Genomic DNA, 26,645 nt, shown 5'->3' on the forward strand with positions numbered 1-26,645 from the left:
TAGATACCAACGGTACACCGCTGCAAGAAGGGGGGCAAGTTCCTTCGCGTACTCTGTGTAAAATTGAACTGGTATCCCATCAGGTCCAGAGGCCTTTCCTCTTTTGAGCGATTTTAATTGTTTCTCTATCCCTCTGTCGTCTATTTCGATATCTACCATTTTGTCTTCTGTGCGACAATCTAGAGAAGGAACTACAGTGCAATCTTCCTCTGTGAAACAACTTTGGAAAAAGACATTTAGTATTTCGGCCTTTAGTCTGTCATCCTCTGTTTTAGTACCATTTTGGTCACAGAGTGTCTGGACATTTTGTTTTGATTCACCTACCGCTTTGACATAAGACCTAAATTTCTTAGGATTTTCTGCCAAGTCAGTACATAGAACTTTACTTTCGAATTCATTGAACGCCTCTCGCATAGCCCTCCTCACACTACATTCCGCTTCGCGTAATTTTTGTTTGTCTGCAAGGCTTTGGCTATGTTTATGTTTGCTGTGAAGTTCCCTTTGCTTCCGCAGCAGTTTTCTAACTCGGTTGTTGTACCACGGTGGCTCTTTTCCATCTCTTACGATCTTGCTTGGCACATACTCATTTAACGGATATTGTACGATGGTTTTGAACTTTGTCCACTGATCCTCAACACTATCTGTACTTGAGACAAAACTTTTGTGCTGAGCCAACAGGTACTCTGAAATCTGCTTTTTGTTACTTTTTCTAAACAGAAAAATCTTGCTACCCTTTTTAATATTCCTATTTACGGCTGAAATCATCGATGCCGTAACCGCCTTATGATCGCTGATTCCCTGTTCTGCGTTAACTTTTTCAAATAGTTCGGGTCTGTTTGTCACCAGAAGGTCTAATATGTTATCGCCACGAGTCGGTTCTCTGTTTAACTGCTCAAGGTAGTTTTCAGATAAAGCACTTAAAAAAATTTCACTGGATTCTTTGTCCCTGCCACCCGTTATGAACGTCTGAGTCTCCCAGTCTATATCCGGCAAATTAAAATCTCCACCCAGAACTAGAACATGGTGGGGAAATTTACTCGAAATATTTTTCAAATTATCCTTCAGGTGCTCTGCCACAACAGCTGCTGAGCCAGGAGGCCTATAGAGACATCCAATTACCATGTCTGAGCCTGCTTTAACCGTGACCTTCACCCAAATCATTTCACATTTCGGATCTCCATCAATTTCCTTCGATACTATTGCACTTCTTATCGCTATAAACACGCCTCCCCCTTCACTGTCCAGCCTGTCTCTGCGGTATACATTCCAATCTGAGTTTAGGATTTCATTACTATTTACGTCTGGTTTCAGCCAACTTTCTGTCCCTAGTACAATATGAGCGTTGTGACCGTTTATTAATGAGAGCAGTTCTGGGACCTTTCTGTAGACGCTCCTGCAGTTTACTATTAGCACATTAATATTGTTATTCCCTGTTGCATTTTGCCTACTTCTACCTTGCTGCGTCTCAGGAGGCATCTTGTAGGGCCTAGGGAGGGGATTCTCTAACCTAAAAAACCCCATGTGCACTCCACACGTACTCCGCTACCCTTGTAGCCGCTTCCGGCGTGTAGTGCACGCCTGACCTATTCAGGGGGACCCTACATTTCTCCACCCGATAGCGGAGGTCGAGAAATTTGCACCCCAGATCTCCGCAGAATCGTCTGAGCCTCTGGTTTAAGCCTTCCACTCGGCTCCAAACCAGAGGACTGCGATCGGTTCTGGGAACGATACTACAGTAGTATCTTGACAAAATTTAGAAAGTGTTGCGAATATTGATAACTTACATTAAATGTTCAGAAATGAAAAAGTGTTCACTTCTCAAAACTAAAAGTTATAGTATCCTATGACTACAATATCATTGATATCGTCAACTCATACAAATACGTTGGTGTAGCAGTGTGTAGGGATATGAAACTGAACGACCACATATTCACCATTGTTGGTGAAACATGTGGCAGATCATAGTTCATTGCTAAAATACATGACGGCAAAGGAGATTGCTTACAAAACACTCCTGGAACTCTCCCTAAAATATTGCTCGTGTGTGGGGGAATAGTTCAATATACGACTAATACTTTTACAGAAACGGGCGGCACGAATGGTCACAGGTTTATCTGAACCATTGGGAGTGTCAAGAAGTTGCAAAAGAAAACGGACTGGCGAACGCTTGAAAAGAGACGCCGCATATTCCCAGAAAGGCTTCTACAAAGCTTTAGAAACCAACAATGACCCTAGGAATATACTATAACATCTTACTTATTGTTACCGTGGGGATCGTGAAACAAGATTCGATAACAGTGTGCACAGAGGTGGTGAAGCAGTCATTCTCCCCTCGCTCTACGCTTGATAAGATGTAACGGGAAGAATTCCTAAAGAGGTACAAAGGGAACACGTCACGTCACATTGCTTTGTAAAATACGTATGGAGATATACCTTGTTTCACTACAAATAGAGTCATAGAGCTATGAATAGGTCGGTCTAAATGTAAACGAAGGCTTTCCGTTCCCATTCTGATAAAGTAAATGCATCCATAAATAAATAAAAATTAATAATTTTAATTAAATGCCAAAAGAAGAATAGTGCTCTTGCTGAAAGGCAATACGTCGAGCCATACCGTAACAAAGAATGATGTATTTATTCATAGTAAACACTTCGTAAAAGCTCTTTAAATCGTCTGAGCAACTGGGAGAACATTCTGCACAGTTATTATAATGTTATAAGATTAAACTGTATAAAACAGAAGTGCCTCTTTTTAATAACAAAAGCTGGTCACTTTTTAAACGAGACGTCAGAGAACAAAAGCTGCAGTTGACATTGAGAGTACTTTTCCAAACAGAAAGGTATTGTTATCTGAAAATCGAGTGAAACACTGGATACAAACAGAGATCAATGGTCTGCACGTGACATGCAGAACAGATGTTTTCGGAAAACAAGTGAAGCAAACAGCGCATCCGGCGGCTTTTGTGAGCATTGTGCTGCTGTCGGACCTCAAAGCAGAAAGCTGACAATATGACTGAAAGCTGTGAGCATTTTATGACTTTTTTTACACTTCATTGATAAATAAATACGGAGACCATTACTCGTATAGGCAGCAAGGCGAGTGATGGCGATGGTTCACCATTGTCGTACCTGCTTATTAACAGCTTTTTAGATGATATCACCATAGGGTGAGTAATTTCTAGAACTCCTACCCGGCGAGGAGCACTATGCTTCTCCTATTTCATCGTTCAGTTTACGATTATGGCCAGCTATTTGGAGGTTATAGCAACTTCTAAATGCCAAAAATTAAAGTACCTTGTGACTTTATGCCACAAAACACCATCACTTCACTAGACGTCTGTAAGTAAGCGGTCGTCCATGGCGGAGCTAATGTGCCTCATACGACAAAATTAGCATCTGTATGACATCAAAATATAAAATCAATACACCGCGGTTAAGCTTAAAGTGCACAGTGCCCGTGTGAATATCGTATTCATGATTTTTGCTGCAGGATAACCTACTTAAATAGTGTAGACCCGCCAGGGTAGCCGTGCTCGCTGACGCGCTGCTTCCTGGACTCGAGTAGGCACGCCGGCCCCGGATCGAATCCGCCCGGCGGATTAACGACGAGGGCCGGTGTGTCACCCAGCCTGGATGTGGTTTTTAGGCGGTTTTCCACATCCTGCTAAGTGAATGCTGGGCTGGTCCCCACGTTCCGCCTCAGTTAGACGCGTCGTAGACATCTGAAACACGTCCGCACTATTTCACGAATTATACTGGATGCAGGCAGTTGAGTATACTGATTCCATCCTGGGGGGTACGGGGTGCTGGCAGGAAGAGCATCAAGCCATCCCTCACACTAACACCGCCAAATCCGTTGTAACCCTGCGATCGCTGTGGGACTATGGCGTAAGCGAAGGAAAGCAAGAAAGAAAGAACCCATTTAAATAGTGTAATAGTTAGTGTACAATGCTTTCTGTAAATACAAACGTATAAGAAAAACCATATTCCATTACGTCGAGTAATGACGTGTTGTGGAACTTAGTTTTATGGCTTCTTCTCAGTCAAGGGCTGTGCCATTGGAACAATTACCGCGTTTTATTGACAACCATTTTCAGGTTCTCCGTTGAACACCATATACTCTATGAGATCAAAAGTATCCGGACACCCCCAAAACATACGTTTTTCATATTAGCTGCATTGTGCTGCCACCTACTGCCAGGTATTCCATATTAGCCACCTATCATTAGACATCGTGAGAGAGCAGAATGGGGCCCTCCGCTGAACTCACTGACGTGCTCAGGTGATTGGCTGTAACATGTGTCATACGTCTATACGCGAGATTGCCGGATTCCTAAACGTACCTAGGTCCACTGTTTCCGATGTGATAGTGAAGTGGAAACGTGGAGGAACACGTACCGCACAAAAGCGTACTAGCCGACCTCGTCTGTTGACTGACAGAGACCGCCGACCACTGAAGAGGGTCGTAATGTGTAATAGGCAGACATCTATCCAGACTATCACACGGGAATTCCAAACTGCATCAGGATCCTCTGCAAGTACTATGACAGTTAGGCGTGAGGTGAGAAAACATCGATTTAGTGGTCGAACGGCAGCTCATAAGCCACACATCACGCCGGTAAGTGCCAAACGACGCCTCGCTTGCTGCAAGGAGCGTAAACATTGGACGATTGGAAAGTGGCGAAACGTTGTGTCGAGTGGCAAATCACGGTTCACAATGTGTCGATCCGATGGCAGGTTGTGGGTATGGCGTACGCGCAGTGAACGTCATCTGCCAGCGTGTTTAGTGCCAACAGAAAATTTCGGAGGCGGTGGTGTTATGGTGTGGAGGCGTTTTTCATGGAGGGGGCTGGCACCCCTTTTTTTGCGTGATACTATCACAGCACAACTTGAACAGAGGAAGGGATCGGTTGGTAGGACATGTTCTGAGACATCAAGGGATCACCAATTTTGTACTGGAGGGCAGCCATAAGGGTAAAAATCATAGAGGGAGACCAAGAGATGAGTACACTAAGCAGATCCAGAAGGATGTAGGCTGCAGTAGGTACTGGGAGATGATGAAGCTTGCACAGGATAGAGTATCATGGACAGCTGCATCAAACCAGTCTCAGGACTGAGGACCACAACAACAACATCACAGCACAGGCCTACATTGATGTTTCCCACTGTTGAAGATCAATTCGGGGATGGTTATCGCATGCTTCAACACGATCGAGCACCTGTTCATAACGCACGGCCTGTGGCGGAATGGTTAAACGACAGTAACATCCATGTAATGGACTGGCCTGTACAGAGCCTGACCTGAATCATACGGAGCATATCAGTGACGTTTTGGAAAGCGACTTCGTGCCAGGCCTTACCGATTTACATCTATACCTCGCCTCAGTGCAGCATTCCGTGAGGAATGGGCTGCCATTCCCCAAGAAACGTTCCAGCACGTGATTGAACGTATAACTGCGATAGTGGAAGCTGTCATCAGCGCTAATGTTGGGGCAACACCATATTGAATTCAAGCATTACCGATGGAAGGCGCCACGAACTTGTCAGTTATTTTAAGCCAGGTGTCCAGATACTTTTGATCACATAGTACACAAGTAAATGTTACGGCGTGAAATAGAAGACGTTGTAAGACGTGAAAGTGTTGTCTGGTGTGCGTCAGATCTGACTCGAAGATCGCGTGTGCACCGAAAACCCTTTTTCATATAAGGTGGGCGACTGCAATGCTAGTTCTCTCCTCTGAATTCTTAATATAAGTGATGGCTGAGTTTGGCCACTGTACACAACGGAAACACCGCCAGAGTGAGAACAAAAAATTTAGTTATTCGTGGGTTGCTTAAGTGTTGCTGGACTGTGGATATCTAGGTCAAGAATGAGATTAAGAGCCATTTACTTGCTTTTATGATTGACATAAATCAGAATAAAATCTCTAGATAGCAAAGTTACGTAAAACTAAAAAATTAACGCACAAATTGACTCTAATACTGTACGTACGTGTGGAAGACTGTAAGGAGAAAGCACTACAAGATCTGCTCATCTTTCAATCAGCAAATGAAGAACTGCTCAGGATATAGATCGCACTACCGCAATTTCTGAGACTTAAATTACTCCAAGTGAGCTAGCGTGCACTAATCAGCACCTTACGGCAGCAGGAGACAACTCCTTCTGAACAAGGGCCTGGACCCTGAATGCTACGAATCTAAGCTCCCAGCACAACACCATCTACCAAAAAAAAAGAAGGAAAGGAAAAAAGCTCTACAGTGAGGGGAGGATTCTGTGCTTTTGCGAATGTGATGGACGAGAATATCGCTTATTTCATGAAGAAACTGGCGACCGCAGCAGGTATTTTCCACTATTGTTCGAACCCTTAGGACCAAGCGTGATGGCCATGGGACTCATTTTCACTGGATAACCAAAAGTAAGACGCAGAATCAGTTGTCGTTCTCACGCTAAATGGGCAGTGCACTCCCTTTGATATTCGTGCAGAGAATGCAGAAATATCAAACTCAGTTATTCTTTAGGGACCTGCTGTGGTGGTACAGTGCCCCGTTCCCACTGCTATGACACGGTGCTGGCTTTTTCCACAACAGAACGAAGAAGGTAGCAGCTGCCTGACTCGTTGGGGACACGTGCCTCTCCTAACGAGATTCACTGGCTGCCTTTTGCTGACAACAGTGGTCTGAGACCACACTGGCAGCACCCCGACCCAGTACCGTTGGTAAACCCCATAATACGATGATAATTGACAAGTTGTACGGAAACAACACTACACCAAATGGCAACAACATTCCCCTTGCAACACCAACCGTTTTCTCCAAATTCGTGAGAACCGCCTTTGTAGAGAGTCTTTATCATAAATTAGTCAAACTCTTTAAAAAACACGATATTAACATTCTACATTCATCAGCTAAGAAATTAAAAAACTGTTTTATTCATAATAAATAACCATACAGAGACAAACTTAGTGGTTCTGCGGTGTAGATGATTACTTTCACTGAATGCGATGCATCATACATCGGGCAAACAGGTAGCATGTTCAAGACGAGATTCTGCATATGTACATGTGATCACAGCAGTGATATTCTCCTCATGTATTCAATCCACGACAACTAGTATTGTATGGGTTTTAATACAAATGGGCCAAGGAATGAAAGTACCCGAAGTTGGTGTAAGTGCTGAGCCGAAAGTAGTCGTTCGCAATAAATTTGTTTCAGTATACAGCTGTCATAGTTACTTTTCTTTATTTAAATAATTTAAATAGTCTTCAATTTGGAGAAAAAGGAAACCAGGAGAAAAACTGAAGTACTTGAAGAGATAACAATTTCACTTCGTTTAAGTGATAATAATGTTAGGCTTCTGAATCATCAATTGGTCAGAAAGAATTTGACTTTCTACGATGTTGTGATACCTCTTTCAAAATCCATCTAATTAATTTCCTCCCAGTTTGTTTTTATTATTTTGCACAATGTACTGCTACGGTTTCGATTCTCTTATTACTTTCGCATATATATATAGTCATTTTGGCTGTACTTTATGTACACCAATTTGTAACTCCCTGCGATCTGTATTGTTTTTATGGCAACACTTGATTTTACAGTATTTCTTATTCTTTATGTTCCTTTAATTTCTAAGCACTTTGAATGTTTTTTGCTATGCACTATCATACATTGTCGATTAACGTGATACCCAATAACTTTTACCTATTTCCTGTAACTGCTTTTCTAGTCTTACGTCCAGATTAGCTAATTTTTACCCACACTAGTGCCTTTCGTTGACATGCCGTCCTTTTGCGTTTATACACTTGGTTTTCTTCAAATGCAATTTTTCCTTCGGTTCTTCCTTTAGATGGTTTGTCACCATGCTTCTGATTAATAGCCCTAACAGCTGGTGACAAGCATTGCTCCTATAGCCCTTTGTGAGTGTTGATCTGTTTTTAAAAAAAATTTAAATAATTTATTTAAATTTACATTTATCCTCCTTAATTTGTAATTTATAAAAATACATCCTTCTTGTTTCCTTTTCTTTCATAATGTTTAAGCATCAACAAGGCAAAGGTGTTATTTATAATAAAAATAACTTTTCAACCTAGAGCGTTTCTACCGAGAGCGTTTCTTTATGTAATAATGAAAACCGGTTGCTGTACCAATTAGCCTATCATGGTATGGAATAAGATGTACAAGATAGATGTCTTCTGACATAGCGAGTTTTGGGGCAGTAAATTTAACACTCCATTACACTCTATGTGTCTGACAGATACAGGCTGAGGGTGTTTGATGGCAGGATTAGCCGCGTCGGGGCTACGTTGTCTTCCTCTCTCCTATTACTCCAGCGCGTGTTCCTCAACGGGTTAGTCGGACGTTCTCGCGCGTCACATGCACGAGAAGCGATTAATTTTTCTTTTGTACCTGACAGACACGTCACGTGTTTTTCAGTAAGCATTTTAGATGTTTCATTTTTGATTTTACCCCTCAATTTTCTTTTTAGTGCAAGTTGTGATACCTTGTGATTATAATTATTTTTGTGAAAACTGATATGTGCGCCTGATAAATATTCATGTATCTATCTGATGAAGCGTGAATATTTATGTTAGTGTGACTATTCCAAATGTTCTGAGTAACTTCCATATGTCCAAGTTACTCGTACATAATCTGTTTTTCCACAATCAGTATTTTTTATTGTCAGGTTCAAAATGACGTCAAAAATAGTTCAGTATGGTCTCGGTAACCTCGCCAACATACGACAAATTCACCAACTCCAGCTTGATGCCTTTGATAAGAGTGATGACGATGTAAGTCAACCTTCATTAGCTTCAGCTCCTGAAGGAATACCAAACCTAATTCCAGAGGTTCCAGGAGATGCATTTGATACTGATGCAGAAGAAGAGGTTCGAGAACTCGAAGACAACTCTGACACTGAACAAAGTGATTTAGACACACCATCTGATTCAGAAGACGATGACACCTCTTTTTTGTCTCAAAAAAACAAAGAAAAAAAGTATTGGATTCCATCTCATGAAGAAAAACACCTTATCCACTAATGGGAGTGGCAAACGCAGACTTATAAGACGATTCCCAGGCCTAGGAGGAAAGGTAAAACAGTCACAGATCATTCTGGAAAACTGGCTCTGTTTATTTGATGACAGCATGTTAGCAATGGTTGTAATTTTCACTTACAAAAATATCGATAGCAGTCGATATAATTATTCACGTGACGGAGACGCTAAAAAGACCAAGAAAAACGAGACAAAAGCGTTTATTGCCGCTCTCTATATGCATGAAAATTGTAAAACATGGGAACTAAACCTTACAGATTTATGGGTTGGCAATGGATTCGGGAATGACAGATTCCGTGTCACCATGCACATCAACAGGCTTCGTTTCTTACTGCAGGGTCTAAGATTCGATGACAGGCAAACCAGAGAAGAGCGAAAAGCGCTGGATCACCTTGTCCAGGTCAGTGAAATTGTTGTAAAATTCGTCAAGAGAGTTATCAAGCGGATGAAGACGTCACCATCGATGAGAAACTGGACGCTTTTAAGGGTTGGTGCTACTTTATTTAATATACTGGGTAGATCTTTCCACCATGTACAAACTCTAGCGGCTGATCGATGAGAGGATAATCAACAAAGAAGGTGTAATGGTCATGTCCGGAAATGCATAGTTTACAAATTAGATACCGTTTATTCAGTCATAATTTCTTACAGAGACTGTGGTCTAGTACGAGCTGTACCATTCAGCCACAGTTATATTATGCAAGGTTTCTTCCTTAAGGACGGTATTGTTCCTCATACGTCATGCCCTAGCGCCCTCTCCTGTCATAGTCATTGGTAATGTTGTGTCCGGTTCACTTCTCTTGCTGGTTCACCTTGTAGTGGATGTGATACAGTGCTGTACAGAATGGTTCCGTATTAAAAGCAAAAGCTTGCCGACATGGTGTTTACTTACGGAAAGGAAAATGGAAATGGGTGGCAGGCAGCAAGGCTATATCCAGAGATCTATCCCTGCCGATAACAACCATAGCATTTAATGTTGGCTATAGTGTTTCGTCGTTTGTCTGAGACAGGATCGTTTCAGGAAGCAGGAAATCATGAAGGACATGTCTGAAATTTTCGGACAGCAGACCTGGAGGAAAATGTGACATACACTATGTAAGGCGACTGCCATTTCAGTACCAGGCAGTTGGCCCACCTGTAAATGGTAAGCAGACGACCATGTGGAATACTCTCGATGACAAGTGCTACTACCCTTATCACTTGCAGCGTGTGCAGGGTTTACTAGCGACAGCCTTTCCACACCGGAAGCAGTCCTGTCACTGGTTTCTTCGCCAAAACCACGATTCAGGCATTTGTGTCATCCAAGCTATGCACAGTTGAGGCCATCCTTACGTGAAGTGGTATCTTCATTTTTCATAGCAGTCCTCTGTGGGATAGTAAGCGGAACCCCCATGATATGGTGACAGCGAGTTATAGGCGTCGGTGTTACCGGAATGTGTGGCTAGGGATAATTGGTGACGTGTTTTGGGACGAGTCTTCCTTCCACGCCGCCTAACAGGCCGGAACTGTCGGCATTTCTTGTTGGATAGTTTGACTCCCCTGGTGGAAGAAGTGCCACTAATGATTCGAAGGGCTGTGTGGCCGCTACATGACGGTCCTGCAGACCACTACGTCGTTAACGTCCGGACGCATGTCAATCGTACCTTCCATGGTCAATGGATTGGACGAGGGGGTCCAGTTGCACGGCGTGCTCTTTCATCGTGCGTGTACAAACTGCACAGTTATGACTTTTTTCTGATACTCTTGTCTCTCTGCGTCTTAGACTATTAGACTTATTGTGTCTGATGGCTAACATCACGATTATTGTTGTGATAGTCACGATCACTATGGTAACTGAGTACACTATCAAATAAATAATATAATGGGCAGTTTGACTAAACAATTGGAGGAATTATCAACTTTCTCAGAGTATCTCACTACCCGACTGATGCATATCGTCCTTCCTAAGTTATTACCCGCACTTAAAGTGTGGACTACATATTTCCTACTGTTTCAACTTTTGTGTATGCCACCTGATGCTTTCATTACACACGCTGTATCCGTACATTTACTCAGTACGTATCATGCTTATAATAGAACGTGGATGCTTGATGAAAGTCTTTTTACGTTGTAAATGGCATCCAAACTAAATTCAGAGGGACAAATACATTTGTTAACTACGCAAAATATGATAACTGTAGTGCGAAACGTTGTCTTCTCCGAAAAGGCAAATGAAGATAGTACTTAATCGTATCATTAGGGCAGGTGAAAAACAAACATTACAATGCGATGGGAACTACAGTCACAAAAGGGAAACTTATTGTAATTCATCAAAGAATTTAGAAATGCGAATAGTGATACGAATTACGATTAATGGGCAAACACTGCACACACTCGCGTGTTCATATGAAAGAAAAGGAGATAAATATAGAATGAGAGACACGGACAGAGAGAAAGAGAGAGAGGAAGAGAAGAATAAGAAAGAGTGACCGGATGAGGTTGAAAGAAAGACCGAGAGAGAAAAAAAGAGAGAGAGAATTCGGATTCTGAGTGGAAGTACACACGGCGTGAGTACATAGCCCCACCGCCTTGAGCGTCTTCTTTTGTCACAGGTAGTAATTAGTATCTGTTTGTAGAACAAAAGAGAGGAAATATATTTTCATTTTTAAGTGTTTTTCAGCGATGGCCCGTGAGAGTGAAGTAGCATTTCAACATCACAACAGTCGTGGCACAGCGGAAGAATTACAAGGAGCATTAGAAGGCCCAAGTAACAAACTAATGTTAATGACAGGTACTAGCAGTGTAACATGTTGTTACTCAAATAATAACTTTTTTTATGACATTAGAGGATCAAAACCAATTAGATAAATACAGCAACTGCAATATTGAACTTTAAATTGAGTTTTATATTTTAAGAGATCTAACACCTGTCTGCAGACACCCGTTACATTGTATGAACTGGTCAATCAATAAAGTATAGTTGCTTTATCTGAGGCTGCCCTCGTTTTATAATTATCTGTTCTCTCGAATTTTCTGCGCACGGGCGCTTTACAGATAGAATCATATACATAGCTCCAGCACACTTTCTAATGTCATCAACCTATTTCCCATGAGGTTATGGCCTCACACATTTCGTATTTCATAGACACAGACAAAGAACTCCTAATATCCATCTACCATTAACTGTCTTGGTGATCTGACCCACACGCCTCCACTGTCGTGATTATATCTTCCACTTCAGATTGTTCTTTGATACGTGTGACTGTCCTTCGTTCAGTATTAGTAATTTCCGTCTTACATCTGTACGTTTCTCAATGAGGAAAATACAGTTTAGAACACTAATCGCCTTAAAAGCCCATATTCTCTGATTCATCTGATGTCGATGAACTGACAGATGAGGAGAGTTTCGATGATGATGAAACAGGGTGTACTATGGACTGAGTTCTTAAAACATCCAGCCTCAGTATCCTTTTCTTTCAGGAATTCTGTTATGTATCGGCTGAATATATTCAGATTGGCCGAAGAGGACGTAGAATATTTGTTTTCTGAGGAGATAAAGTGGAAGACATGGTTACATTATCACTTGATGTCGATGAACTGACAGATGAAGAAAGTTTCGATGATGATGTAACAGTGTGTACTATGGTGCAGGATAATCCAGGCACAGTAGAAGTCAACGTGCCGGAGGACGACGACATTACAAGCTGTTATACAGCAATTTCACCTTGTGTCAGGAAACTGAATATCAGTCACACCTGAAGACCCGTTCTTCTAAACAGGAAGAGAGTGAACCTTCGGTAGTATTGTCTAAGACATATCCTAATTGTCGTTTCGGGAAGTACGTAGTCTGACAGAAACTAACCGTGAGACTGCTGTGAACGCTGTACAATGTTATACGTCGATGGGAATTTTTGAGGGACTGCGTACTTCTAAGTTGCTAAATAGCGTTGTGGCAGAAAATGAAAAGTGTGCAGAACAGTGGAACAAAAAGGCGCCGCATTCTACCTCAGTAGATGAACTGAAATTACTTTTTGGTTTCGTTACTTAACTCGGACTCCATACATTGCCCAACCAGAGAGATTATTGCTTTGAACATGACAATCGATGGCGCGCCTTGTAAAAAGTGCCACTCTACGTAATCAATACTCTGAATTAAAATCAGTGTCTCATTTTGTAGCAAAGAATGGAGGAAGTGATCGAGTATTCAAGGTCAGAAATTTGATCATCATTTCAAGAAGGGAATTTCTGATGAAATTCTCTCGAGCGGCGATATGATGGTCAGGTACTACGGTCGTCATTCTCCGAAGCAGTTTCTAAAAGGAAACTCGTTATGTTTGGATATAAATTTTGAGCTTTGCATGGAAGTGGTGGCTATTGTTATAACTTTGATTTGTTCTGTGGGAAGGATGTCTCTGGAGATTCTCAACGTTTGGGAAATAGAGTCGTGACAACAATGCCAGTGTTTCGCTGACCCAAATAGCAGTACCATATATTTTTATAACTTTTTTTGTTCATTTTATCTGTTTGTACAACTAAAACAGATGAGTTTCCATGCCACAAGTAGAATAAGACAAATCCGGACTCTTGATTGCACTTGCGAAGTAGATAAAATCTTAGCAAAGAAATAGCGAGGAAATTATGATATTTTGATACAAACAAGCATATCACCATGAACATCTTGTTTAGGCTTTAGTCAACAGCATGTAAGAATTTTAGAAAATTCATTACACTGTGCTGTCTGTGAAAATGATATTTATTCCGCTACCGGTCTTAAATCATCTTGCTACGACATTCCATTTATGTTGGTTTTCAGTAGTAGCGTATGCCAAAGCATGTACAACACGTTGAAGATGGTTTAAGACCGAAACCGGTAACAGAATAAATTTTACAGTCACAGACAGCACAGAGTAATGCATTTTGTCAAGCCACCGCGATTAAGTGGAATTACAAGACATGTGTTTCATTGGCAACACATTTTCATCTGAGTGAGCCACTGGTTTGTGTTTCTAGATGGCAAAAGAGCCAAAATGAATAGAAGCTCGTCGAACACCCTTATCTTGTGACTCAGTACAGCAAATATATGGACTTCGTAGACCATCATTAGTAGCTTCTGCAGAACATGCGATCGCAGTTCAAGAGAAAAAATGATACTGACAAATTTTCATTAGAATTGTTGACGTGGCTGAGGTACATACATACAACAACGTATCTCAGGAGACGAAAAAATTAAGGATATTTGAAGATGCATTCCCACCTATTATCTGAAAATCGGGCAGAATGAAAGACGAATTAGCAGACCAGTACCATCGTAGACCTTCAGGAAGGAAGCTCTGGACACAGTGAGTCAGCATGGGAGAGGTCTCGTTATTGGAAAAAATTTGGTAGTAAGAGTGATGTAACTTCATGAACTCTTAGTTTTTCTAAATTTCATAATCAACTAGACTTCCCAAGTAAATGGTTTGGTTGTAACTGTGCCATCTAACTAGCTACTAATTTCTATGAATATATGTTTCCAACCCTTACATCGATAGTTATTAGATTCAATATTTTTAGTAAGTGTAATTCATTGACCTTGCAGGTTTTAATCACTAACTTTAGTACATAATTATAATTACAATTTTTCATCAAGTGTGTAAATGATGTGACTCAATTTAGAGGCTAACTAAAATCTGTCATTAATTATTTCTCAAAATCTTTCAAGGGTACTGAATTCATTTTGTAATTTGAGCACTTAGATAAATCTTTCCCACTTCGAAATTTAGTGTTTTGTTCTTGATTTTCTTTCCTTAAGAATAAAGCGGAACAAAAATGTAAAACAGGAAATAAAGTTGAACAAAGATTGTTTTCTTTATAGGACACCACAGGCACCCAGCATCCTATTTACAGGACAGTGATTATTTTTATTTCTGTCAGAGAGAATAGATTTAAATTTCAGCTATATGTTATTTTAGACCTTTTAAACATTTATTAAAAAATTTTAAAGACATTCACACCAAAAATAAATTCGGACGCTACGGGTTAAAGCATCACTAGTTAACCTCCATGGTGCTCGAGGAAACTGCAGAGGGTAAATACTGTGGGGGAAGGTAGAGACTGGAACACAAACAAGTGAGGACGTAGGGTGCAAGTACTCTTTTGAAATGAGGAGATGGGAGCAGGAGCGGAACTGCCGGAGGCCCACATCAAACCTGTCAGGAGAATGATGACTCAAAAAAAATACATGCCGTAGTAAAGAGGCAGGGGCCGCGCTCAGGGTGCTATGTTTGATTATTTCAGCGTGCAACAGGACGTACTACGGCGACGTGGGCCGCACGTACGAGTTGGAGGTACGACGACCGCGGGAAGACCGCCTGCCCTTTCTCTGTCACCTCAACTTCACGGCCGCCGGCGGTGACTATGGGGACATTGTGCAGGTGAGCACAGCGGAATGCCTTCACAGATATACCATGACCTACTCTCTTACTGTTTTTGTGCAATCTAATTGTTCCAATAAACTGTTTCTCTCTTTGCCGTTTGTATGAACAATACGTGATAGACTTCAGACGACATAAGTCCTGCCTTGTACATTCATCTCACTCTCAAGCTAATCGGGAAATACAGCGTGTAAGTTAAGTAGCGTCCATATTGGAAATATTCTGCAAGCTCACCTTACCTTAATGTAGGTAAAGTAGAAATTACCAAGAAATATGTTGACGTCGGGATACATACGTTTCCCTGACAAGTTGGCAGTGTTACGGTGCATGGAAGTGTGACTTCTTGATTTTGAAGATGTAAACTGTCTGTGGTTTAGGATTGAATTTAGTGGACGCTACAATCCCATAGAAAATGACCCTGATAAAAATTCGCCCTTTTCCTCAATGAGTGTTGACCTACAGTAATACTAATACAGTGCTGTCTGACTTCATTTAACAAAAATTTAACACAGACAAACTTACATCACCAAACGGATAAATCGGGTATATATATTATTTAAGTGGGCTTAGCGAGATAGTCTCTTATCAAAAAACTAAGAATTGATGATACAAAATTCCTATATTCCATCTTATATGCAGAAAAATGCACTGCAAACAGAAAGACTATTCAAAACATAATATTGTGATTAATACATATGAAAGAAGTTATCTAAAAATAATGAACCCATTCACATCAAGGTAGAAAGCCCAATTTAAAATGCATAAAGAAAATGTGCCAATAAGACTGATACATAATGCAGTTAATAACCTCGACTATTTCACTGTACAAAAATTAATTACGCTTCTGCAAACAGTAAATTTTTCGTAAAAATGACTCACTAACGAACTGCTACCAGATAGATGAGTCACTCAGACACATTGCTATTGCTTAGTTCGAAATTAACGATTTTTAGTCCAACATCCTTGTGGATGAAACCATTTATATGATTCAAAATATTCTCCTCACCCACAAAACATTATCATGGGCTGCAATAATGGAATTTATCTATTTCTTAATATGAGTATGTATGTGTTTTAAACCGGGTACCTAGAAACGACGGAGAGGCTGCGTTCAACCGTAGCCCTCAGTGGTTCACAACACCACAACAGGCCGCAGCTGTCCACCCACCCCCACCGCCGCCCCACACCGAACCCAGAACTATTGTGTGGTTCGGCCCCCAGTGGGCCCCTCGGGAATTTCTCATACCAGACGAGTGTAACCGCAAATGTTTGCTTGGTAGAGTAATTATTGTGTAGGCGTACGTGGAGACAGTGTTTGCGCAGCAATCGCTGACACAGTGTAACTGAGGCGGAATAAGGGGAACCAGCCCGCATTCGCCGAGGCAGATGGAAAACTGTCTTAAAACCATCCACTGGCAGGCTGGAACACCGGACCTCGTCACTAATACGCCGGGCAGATTTGTGCCTGGTACCGGCGCGCCTTCCCGCTCAGGAAGCAGCGCGTTAGACTGCGCGGCTTGCTGGTTCTTAATATTAGTGCTTCGTTATAACTACCTTTCCTGCAGTAAAATTTTTTTATGCAGATAGAAGGACTAGACATAGTCTCTGTACTAGCTGGCACTGCTGCCAATGTACTTATCAGTCACTTTGAAAACCAGTTTTCATTAACCATTCATAATAGACATAGAAAGTGACGTATTGCAAAATAAATTTGAACATAGGATTAAACAGCTAATCTGTTGCAAATAATTGTTTGGTACACTGCCTTAAGTTTCGACATCTGCTAACAGTGTCTTCATCTGAATGAACTTTCGAAGTCCATAAAATGGCATTGCGAGGAAGCAACGCTCAGAATTTAGAGCAATCATCCCTAAGTGAAAAATAAAATAAAATACGTTCCAGCATTTGCCTAATATGTATGATGTTGGTGCTACGTAGGCACACGAGGCAGAGGCTGGAACGTGTTGTATTTTATTATTGACTTGAGCATAATTCCTCTAAATTCTGAGCATTGCTTCCTCTCAATGTGATTTTACGGTTTTCAAAAGTTCATTCTGACGAAGACACAGTTAGTAGGTGTCGAAACCTAGGTCAATGTACCAGTTATTTGGAGCCGGTTGGCTGTATAATCCTATGTTCAAACTAGCATACGGTTGCTGAGAAACAGTCATGTTTAAAACTGTAGAAAATAAATGTTGACATTGGATGACAGTAAAATGTTAGCTCATATGTGAATGATGTTCATCCAAGTGTTCACTTTGTTGTGGAGCTGAGGCAAATGCGTCCATTAATTTTCTCGATTATGCATTACTAAGTAAATCAGAGGCTTTATTTTGGTATTTATTGTGAGCCTAAAGCGTGTGATGTCCTTAGTTCACAAACTTTTTGACACCCAGCGCAACAAAAGAAATCTTTTTCGAAGCAATGATAAACAGAGTACTTAAATTACGCCTTAATAATACGGAAAACAATGAATGTTCTAAACCATAATGCTTCCCAACCAGGTTGTCAATTTTCCATAGATAATTGGGCATATAATTCTAAACTCTTGATTATGCAAAATAAAGGCAACGAATTTAGTGACAATGTTGCAGAAAGGTTAGAATTCATTTCAGTTTTTCTGTTCCGCAGATTTAATGATAGGATCGCCTTTAGCACCAATAACACTCCAGTCAGCTACTTGTTCACAACTTCAAAACAAAAAAAAACTGATTTACAACTGCAGGTATTCATGAAATTTTCTGCACAGATTGTAAAACCTTTTACATTGGCCAAACAGGCATAAACCTTAACTCAAAGAGCATACAGCAATAGGGACGAAAATTGTAGAATACCATTGCCTTTCAACTAATTTCAAAAGGATACAGTCTCACTAAAATTTCCAACATTCTCCCTGATATCATAAAATGCAGAAAAGATCCCATCAGATCATCTATCAGGAAACTGAATTTACAGTCCTGTTCACTATATTAAGAACGATATTCTTAACTGTAATAATGCATAAAAACATTGTTGTGATGGATACCGTCAAGCTTATGATTAATGTATCGCAGTGTTATTAATTTCACCGATATTACATTTCAGTACATAGTATGGTAGGCCTATTTGTTCTAACTAACAAACCACGTTCAGTTTCTCATGCCTGCATATCGTTGTAACGTCGTGTCTGCGCGCAGAGATGCTCTTTGCTGCTTCCAGTTATTTGTCATATTGGTTTCGTTCATCGTACGGTCTCTGAGCGTCATTCTAATAAAATTTTGGTCTGTATTTTGTTTTACCTCTGAAGCTCATCACTCGCCTCTGCCAACTTACCTACCTGCCCGCCGGCTGGAGTGGCGGAGCGGTTCTAGGCGCTTCAGTCTGGAACCGCACGACCGCTACGTTCGCAGGTTCGAACCCTGCCTCGGACGGCAGGTTAGTTAGGTTTAAGTAGTTCTAAGTTCTAGGGGACTGATGACCTCAGATGTTAAATCCCATAATGCTCAGAGCCATTTGAACCATTTGAACTTACCTGCCCGCTGCAGGCCGTCTCTGTAACTTATTATTCCCTTCGTATGTTTCACCTCCGGGAACGTACCAGCTATCGTTCTGCCTTCTCCCAGGACGTCCTACGCGTAAGTTCACGTGAAATATGTCAATTTCCTAGACTGTATACGACTTCGCAAATACTTGACCACTATGGTGTTTTTAAGATATTTGATGACGATAATAATAGAAGCTCGAGAAATGAATTAAAAATTTGTGCCACAGCTGGGACTTCAACAAAGGTGTCTTTGCTTGCAGTTTGTTTTTCAACGTCAATTAGTTTACAAGAAACGAATCCATTTTAATGTTAGACAAGTTCACAGTATATTGTTTATTGCACTGTGTGAACAAGTTGTTTTGAATTACGTTCGTCATTTATGATGGCTATTGCTACATCTTCTTCATTTGATAAGTCTGCCGCACACTATGCAGATACGACTGAATTATGGCCCTGAGGACCAAGGACGGTTACGGTTTTTAAAATAAAAAGAAAAGTGCAATTGATGCAGGCATTTTATTGAAAACCGTAATTAATCTTTCATGTGCCACGTGGTAGCTATGCCTCGGTAAGACAAGGACTTAGTTTACGAAGTATTCCTGAAACTGATAGAAGCGCTAAGAAATTTAGGCAAATGAAGAACTTGTTTACTCTGACCAGTTGCAAATCAATTACGGCGTACAGAGAGTATGAGATCTGTCCCACATTAATAAGAACTGCAAGTCCTACATTTTTTACTCATACGGCTCAGCACAGACAAGAAGCCCTCGCCTCAATTAGGCTCGTCAAGTAAGCTCAAAATAATGTTGAAATTTGTGTGAAATCTTATGGGATTTAACTTCTAAGGTTATCAGTCCCTAAGCTTACACACTACTTTACCTAAACTATCCTAAGGACAAACGCACACATCCATGCCCGAGGGAGGACTCGAAACTCCGCCGGGATCAGCCGCACAGTCCATGACTGCAGCGCCTTAGACCGCTTTTTTATTTTTAAGTCTCATTTTGTTCGCTTTGGTTCGTTGTATCTGCTTTTTTTTTTAATCTCATTTTTGTTCGTTATTGTTCGGTGCAATTGTTCGTGGCGGACGTCCCATGACGCCCGTTGTAGTTCGCTATTGATCCATTCACTCAGTTTTTTTTATTACAGAGGGCAGTCAACCCTCTGACCGAACACGCTGAGCTACCGTGCCGGCGAGCGCTGGGCTAATCCCGCGCGGTGCCAAGTAAGCATTTGCAGCAAATATTACCTTTCTTTCCGGAGCTCGTCACGCATACAAACCCTAGCTGCAATCTACATCTTTGTCAATACAATCCAGAGCAACCATCGAAGCACGCACAAGAACCGAACTGTCAGGGGCAAGAACAGAGTAGGATTCTCCATTCTTGTTAAAAAAAAAAAAAAAAAAAAAAGCAAAAACAATCCACGCTGTCTACTTGGCCACCTCTATTTCTCAATGTTGATCCACCGCTCGCCCCAAACACAGCAGTTGAGACAAACCAGCACAGATGAGGCAGGAGAAATTACGCAGACATTGACTAGTGGGAACAGATATAACAGCAAAGACTGACTGATCGTGAGAAACACATCCGTAAATATTGATAACGTGGAAGTCGCAACAGGTAACCTGCAGTACTTTGTAACACATTTTTTGTTAGTTTGTCAGTCTGTCGACATCAGCATATCTGTTAGTAATGTCTTCTTGACCTACTCGCTTGTAAAAGTAGCTTACAAAACAATTTTTATACATGTAAGACCATTGTTTCTCTCACTGTGTTGTATTGTCGATTGAGTGGATAGTCATTTGGATCTCTACAAACGAAACTACTGAAATATAAAAGGCAAAAATAAAGACAGCTGATCGGAATATGTGGAGCTATTGTCATGGAATCATTATTCGCTTCTAGTGTGTAACGTATCTCCCTCTGATGACTTCATCACTAATGAAATCTTAATACGGAAACATAATATTTTGCTTCCAAAGACAGAAAGAAGCACAAGGTCAACAGCAAAGGGGAAGTGTTAAGGCACCAAATGTTGACAAAAACTTCACTTACGTGAGAGTAACTTTAGTGTTCAATGTGTTTCAACCCACAGCAATAAAATCTCGCTTCTGTGTGTCTACAATAAAATCAATCGTCATATTGCACTTTATTTAATTTTATGGATAATCACACAGAGTGATAATCATAACCGATTTTGGTCGACTGTGGGGTATCTTCACACTGTATACGTCGTAAGTCACAACGTTTGAATTATTTTGTGCTATTTCTTTATTATTCGCTAATTACTATTCCTTCTCCTATGATACTGGGGAGCGGTGGAGTAAAATTAACGAATAAAGAAACGTAAAGGAAACGTTGTTGTACATACGTTTCTTTGAAGAACAACATACCACATCTCAAGACAATGTCTTACGTTTCATTAGTGGAAAATTTCATTAAGTGTTTATATTTCATTAAATATTGAATTCTATATGATGTGTCATTACTTTCAAAGAAGCGGTTCGGCAAATACACCCCAGGTGGGATCAACATTTCCCAGTTACGGCTGATATTTGTGTGACGAAAGTAGTATGAAGTAAGTACATTGATAGCCGAATGATTTGATTCACACACAGCAAGCAAAAATAGTGAAACCCTCTAGTCTAAATAAAAGTGTCATGTTTAAATACCACATAGGGGTTATAATGTATCAACTCTACCACTTTTATGCCGAATAAGGACATAAGCAGGAAATTTAGAACTTGCCAAAAATACACAAAGAGCATTATAAAGGCTAAGGTTTGCAAGCTGAAATACCTGTCAGTAAACAATATACACCAAGAAAACGAACATTAGATTTAACTGTTAGGACTTTTTGCGTTGACTGCTGTTAGTAAAAAAAAAAAAATTAAACGGTCGAGGATAGAATGAATAATTAGGAAAATCAAAACCTTGTGACACACAGAAAATGCGAAGACGACGACTTTTAAGAAATCAAAATGAAATAAAGATGGTTCAATGGCTCTGAGCACTATGGGACTTAATATCTGAGGTCATCAGTCCCCTAGAACTTAGAACTACTTAAACCTAACTAACCTAAGGACATCACACACATCCATGCCCGAGGCAGGATTAGAACCTGCTACCGTAGCAGTCGCGCGGTTCCGGACTGAAGCGCCTAGAAACGCTCGGCCACCGCGGCCGGCTCAATATACAAGAAGAGGCATGCGTCCACGTGATGTAGACTCCCAGTGGAACAGACGTTCATTTAAAAAGCCAACGCAGCGTCAATTAATAATACTCTTAGTTAGGGGAAGAACGACAATTACATTGTGCATCACTGATCTAAATGCGATGAGCGTAAGTGATTAAGAACATTCAAAAACTATTCTTTATGTGATCTCACATTAGTTCACTGAAAGATCTGTGGGAAGATCACCGAATTAAATGAAAATGTACTAAACGGAGGATGTACGGGAAGAAGACTGCTGGAAACGTTTACCACAATCTGATAGTTAAATGACGTGTTGCTCAGCTACGACTGCTATGGCTTGGGAACTACCAGTTTTGAGAGTTAAGAAAGACTTTGACAGGGAAGACAGAGAATGCAGTATGTACTCCGACATATTGCACTTGCTACGTAAAGCACACAAAGAACAGACAGAGTTTAAAAAGTCAGTGTCCAATTTGCTGAAAGACATAACTAAACAGGTAGAAAAAATATGTCAAAGATTCTTCCTTAATACGTTGACTTCTTTTAATTACAAAAACTTTCGACTTCTTTGTCCTTTTCTGGACCTAATATTTCATCTCCGCTACACCACACCTAATCAATAATTTGTTTTCAAATTCTAATCGCTATTCTATTTAACTTCCAACGCAATATGAACTATTCTTGGATGCTGCAGCACTAACCTACCTCCGTTATTAGTAATAATAAACCTTACAGATCTCTTCCGTCACCTATTCCTGCTAGAAAAGCTCCCTTTCATATTCTGATTTGGATTTAAATTTTACTCAAACCCAAATGACGTCACCTCGTTCTGTAACATCACTTCATTAGCTTTAGCTAAGCAATATTTGATGTTCGAGTTATTCGATACTTCATATATTTTTAGGATTTTTTTTTCTAATTTTGGTGTCAATTTGTTATACCACCTCCACATTAGCAATATTTTACGGTACCAAAGCACCGTTTGAGTATCCAGCTACTCAGGGAAGAGAACTAAGACCTTTTTTTCAAGTTAATGTACTTCGTTGAACCTGTTTGAATACTGACTACACTTGTTTCTGTTTGGGTGATCATGTGTAAGGCGAAGTATACAGATCCAAACATTTTCATAAATTTGTGTACGGATGAAGTAGAGCTGAAGGAAACTTGACGTCAATAGGATTCTTTTTCCTAATTTCCGCTCTCAGGCAGCTTTCTTTTCCCTGTTATTGACAGTTTTTGCTAACGACTGTGTCAACACGTTTTCTTGGGAGCACAAACATTTAACAATCTGCAGTTCGTTTTTTCTCATACCAAGGTCACGAAAGAAACTACGAGGGCTCAAGTGGAGGGATTCCATCTCCGAATGATATTCCATCCAAGAAATAATCGTGTCTCTGTCAATGGTCGAACGGCATAAAAGCCCTTCAGCTCATGAAAGGGCTCGACTGCCTCCAACGGCGATTTAATCGATTCTCTCAATCTTCCAGCTCAATAAAGAGAATTCCCCTTCGTTAGTCGTCTTTCTAGAAATAGTCTGCGCAGCCTTCCATTTTCTATTCAGCCCTGTCCTATTCATATCGAAATGAGTTTTCTCAGGCACCTGGAGTTTCTCACGATGCGCCCATTTTCCTTTTGAGGAGCGAATGGCACCTGCCACTGAAGTATGGCTTACGTTGTTATACTCTTCATACTGGCTGTCACCAGGACCATTAGTGAGCTCAATTAATTTCCGTTACTAAGGCATTGTTGAGAGAAATTTTTACAGAATAAAGGAATTAAATTACTAGTCTATTGGTTTTAGACACTTGATCAAGAATGACTCTTTTTAACCTAGTAGGAAGCAGGCACTCTTATTTGTAACTTTACGTTGACCTCGGTTCTGATATATCAAACTTTTATTGACTGACGTACCCTGTTCAAACGGTTTTGTGCGGGTAAGGTGGAAACACATGGTGCTTCACCCCAAAAATAGTCTCACAACTGCGTTTTAGTGAAAATACTAATCTAATTACCGTGCAACTAACATATCACACTTGAAGAAACATTTACCAGTCCCGCATGTGGTGTAAATGGATAGTCTTTCTTATATAAGAATGCATTTATACTGTACACTTGTCGTGATTTCATCTCTTGTGGTAAACGTCTCCAATGTCTATTGCATGTGATACCTGGAAACTAGAAAACACATTTCGTTTTCCATTGACTGTCGAATATTTTTAGCCCTGAAAGGATTTACGAATATGACATCAATTTTAGTCCTAATTAATTACGAATACTTGTAAATTTCGAATGTAAGAGCGGAAGGTAAGAATAGATCTAAACTTAAATTTCTTTGAATAAATCGTGACTGACAGAAACACGTCAATTGGTCACAGATGAGAGCGTGATGAAAAGTAATCCCTCCTAATTTTCTTTCTGAAAACTCTTGAAACTTTTTCAATAAAGCAAATGTTATTAACATTAATAGCCTTTATTCTTCATGTCTAAATATTACTTGTCCTCTGCCACTAGAGAGCTTCGAATTGTAGCGTTTCTCATGACGGTGTTTAACGTAACTACTGCAGGTGCGTGAGAAACACCGTATCCTAATCGAGTTTCGAGCTCGAAGAGTTCATCCACACATGGAGCACCTCTGCTTCAGCACGATAATGCCACCACACGCAATCGCTGCAATATCTACAACCATCCGACGCCTTGGGGTCACTGTAATTAATGGTAACATGACATGGACCAATCTGATTATCATCTTTTCCCATAAGTTAAAGAACACCTTCGATGACAGCACTTGGAAAGTGATGAAGCGGTACAAGTATAGGTAAGCTAATGGCACCATCAAATCTTCTACAATGACGGTATCAACGAACTGGTCTAACGGTAGGAGAAATGCGTTCGTTAAGAGATAAATATTTAGACGCGAATTACAAAGATGTAGAATGTTAATAATGCCTGTATTTTAAGAGTTTTCACACAAAAAATGCGGAGGCATTACTTTTAAGTGTGGCCCTTGTAGATGTATGATAGGACATCTAATTCGATTAATTAATTGTTCTAAGGCAGGTGAAGTACACTAAATAGAAATATGATCTTTGGACAGCGTAAGGAAAAGGCTTTAAAACACAGCTACTGAGATCAGCTGAGGTTAGCGCGTGACAAAAGTACGTGAGTTTATCTGTACAGCCCCAGTAACACGGCCAGCTGCAGCAGACTATCAAAGGCCTTCGTGCACTCGCACTCCGCCAAAAGAAAGTGATGTTTTCCTTTGTATTTAACTCTCTATAGCTCCCACTAGCACCAAGGAAGTATGGAAGTTACTTCTTGCTGTCTTAACAGATTTCCTAACATCCTGCTACTTCATCTTTTCAGTGTTTTCCACACATTTCTTTCCTCGCCGATTAGCCGGAGAACCTCACCATTTCCTACCTTATAGTGACACCTCATTTTCAACATTCTTCTGTAGCACCATGTCTCAAATACTTCGATTCTCTTCTTTTCCGGGTTTCCCACAGTCAATATTTCGTTACTATATAATGCTGCGCTCCAGACGTACATTCTCAGAAATTTTTTCCTCAGATTAAGGCATGCGTTTGATGCTAGTAGACTTCTCTTGGCCAGGAATTCCCTTTTTGCTGTGCTATTCTGCTGCTGATGTCCTCGTTGCTCCATACGTCGTCAGTTACTTTGCTGCCTAGGTATCAGAATTCAGCAACTTTACCTGCTTCGTGACCACAGATCCCGATCTTAAGTTTCTCGTCACTCTCAGTTGTGCTAGTTATCATTACCTTCGACTTTCTTAGACTCACTCCCAAACGATATTCTGTACTCATTGGGTTGTTCACTCCATTCAGCAGGTACTGTAAGTCTTCCTTACTCTCACTGCGGATAGCGTTGGTACCAGCAAATCTTATGACTGATATCCCTTCACCTTGAATTTCAAATCCACTCTTGAACTTTCCTTTGATTTCCTTTATTGCTTCTATGTTTACGTTGAACAGTAGTGTTGAGAGACTACATCCCTGTCTTACTCCTATTTAATCCAAGTACTTTGTTCTTGACCTACCTCTTGTTGTTCCCTCTTGGCTTTTGTACATATTGTATATGTATATGTAAATCATTTGATGCTGTCGAATACTTTTTCAGGTCGAAAAACCCTATGAAAATTTATTGATTTTTCTACAGTCTAGCTTCCATTATCAATAGCAATCTCAGAAGTGTCGCTCTCGTTCCCTTACCTTTCCTAAAGAAAAACTGACCGTCATCTAACACATCCTCAATTTTCTTTTCCGTTCTTCTGCTTATTATTCTTGTCAGCGATTAGGGTGCATGTGCTGTCAACCTTGTCGGTTCTTGGTACCTTCTTGTGTTCATGTTTTTGCGAAAGACAGATGGTATATCGCTAGCCTCATATATTCGACACACCAACGTGAATAATCGTTTTGTTGCCACTTCCTCCAATTATTTTAGAAATTGTGAAGGAATATTATCA

The 26,645-nt window shown here is 40.5% G+C and overlaps 1 protein-coding gene across 1 annotated transcript in view; it reads left to right on the forward strand.

The window, feature by feature from the left end:
- LOC124561379 overlaps positions 1-26,645 on the forward strand; it is a 105,842-nt gene that overhangs the window by 31,303 nt on the left and 47,894 nt on the right. Inside the window, exon 4 of the mRNA XM_047130936.1 lies at positions 15,305-15,441. Within this exon, the coding sequence (XP_046986892.1) occupies positions 15,305-15,441 (137 nt within the window). The remainder of the gene's footprint in view (positions 1-15,304; positions 15,442-26,645) is intronic.

Source organism: Schistocerca americana, chromosome 1 (genome assembly GCF_021461395.2).
Source record: "Schistocerca americana isolate TAMUIC-IGC-003095 chromosome 1, iqSchAmer2.1, whole genome shotgun sequence".
NCBI lineage: Eukaryota > Metazoa > Arthropoda > Insecta > Orthoptera > Acrididae > Schistocerca > Schistocerca americana.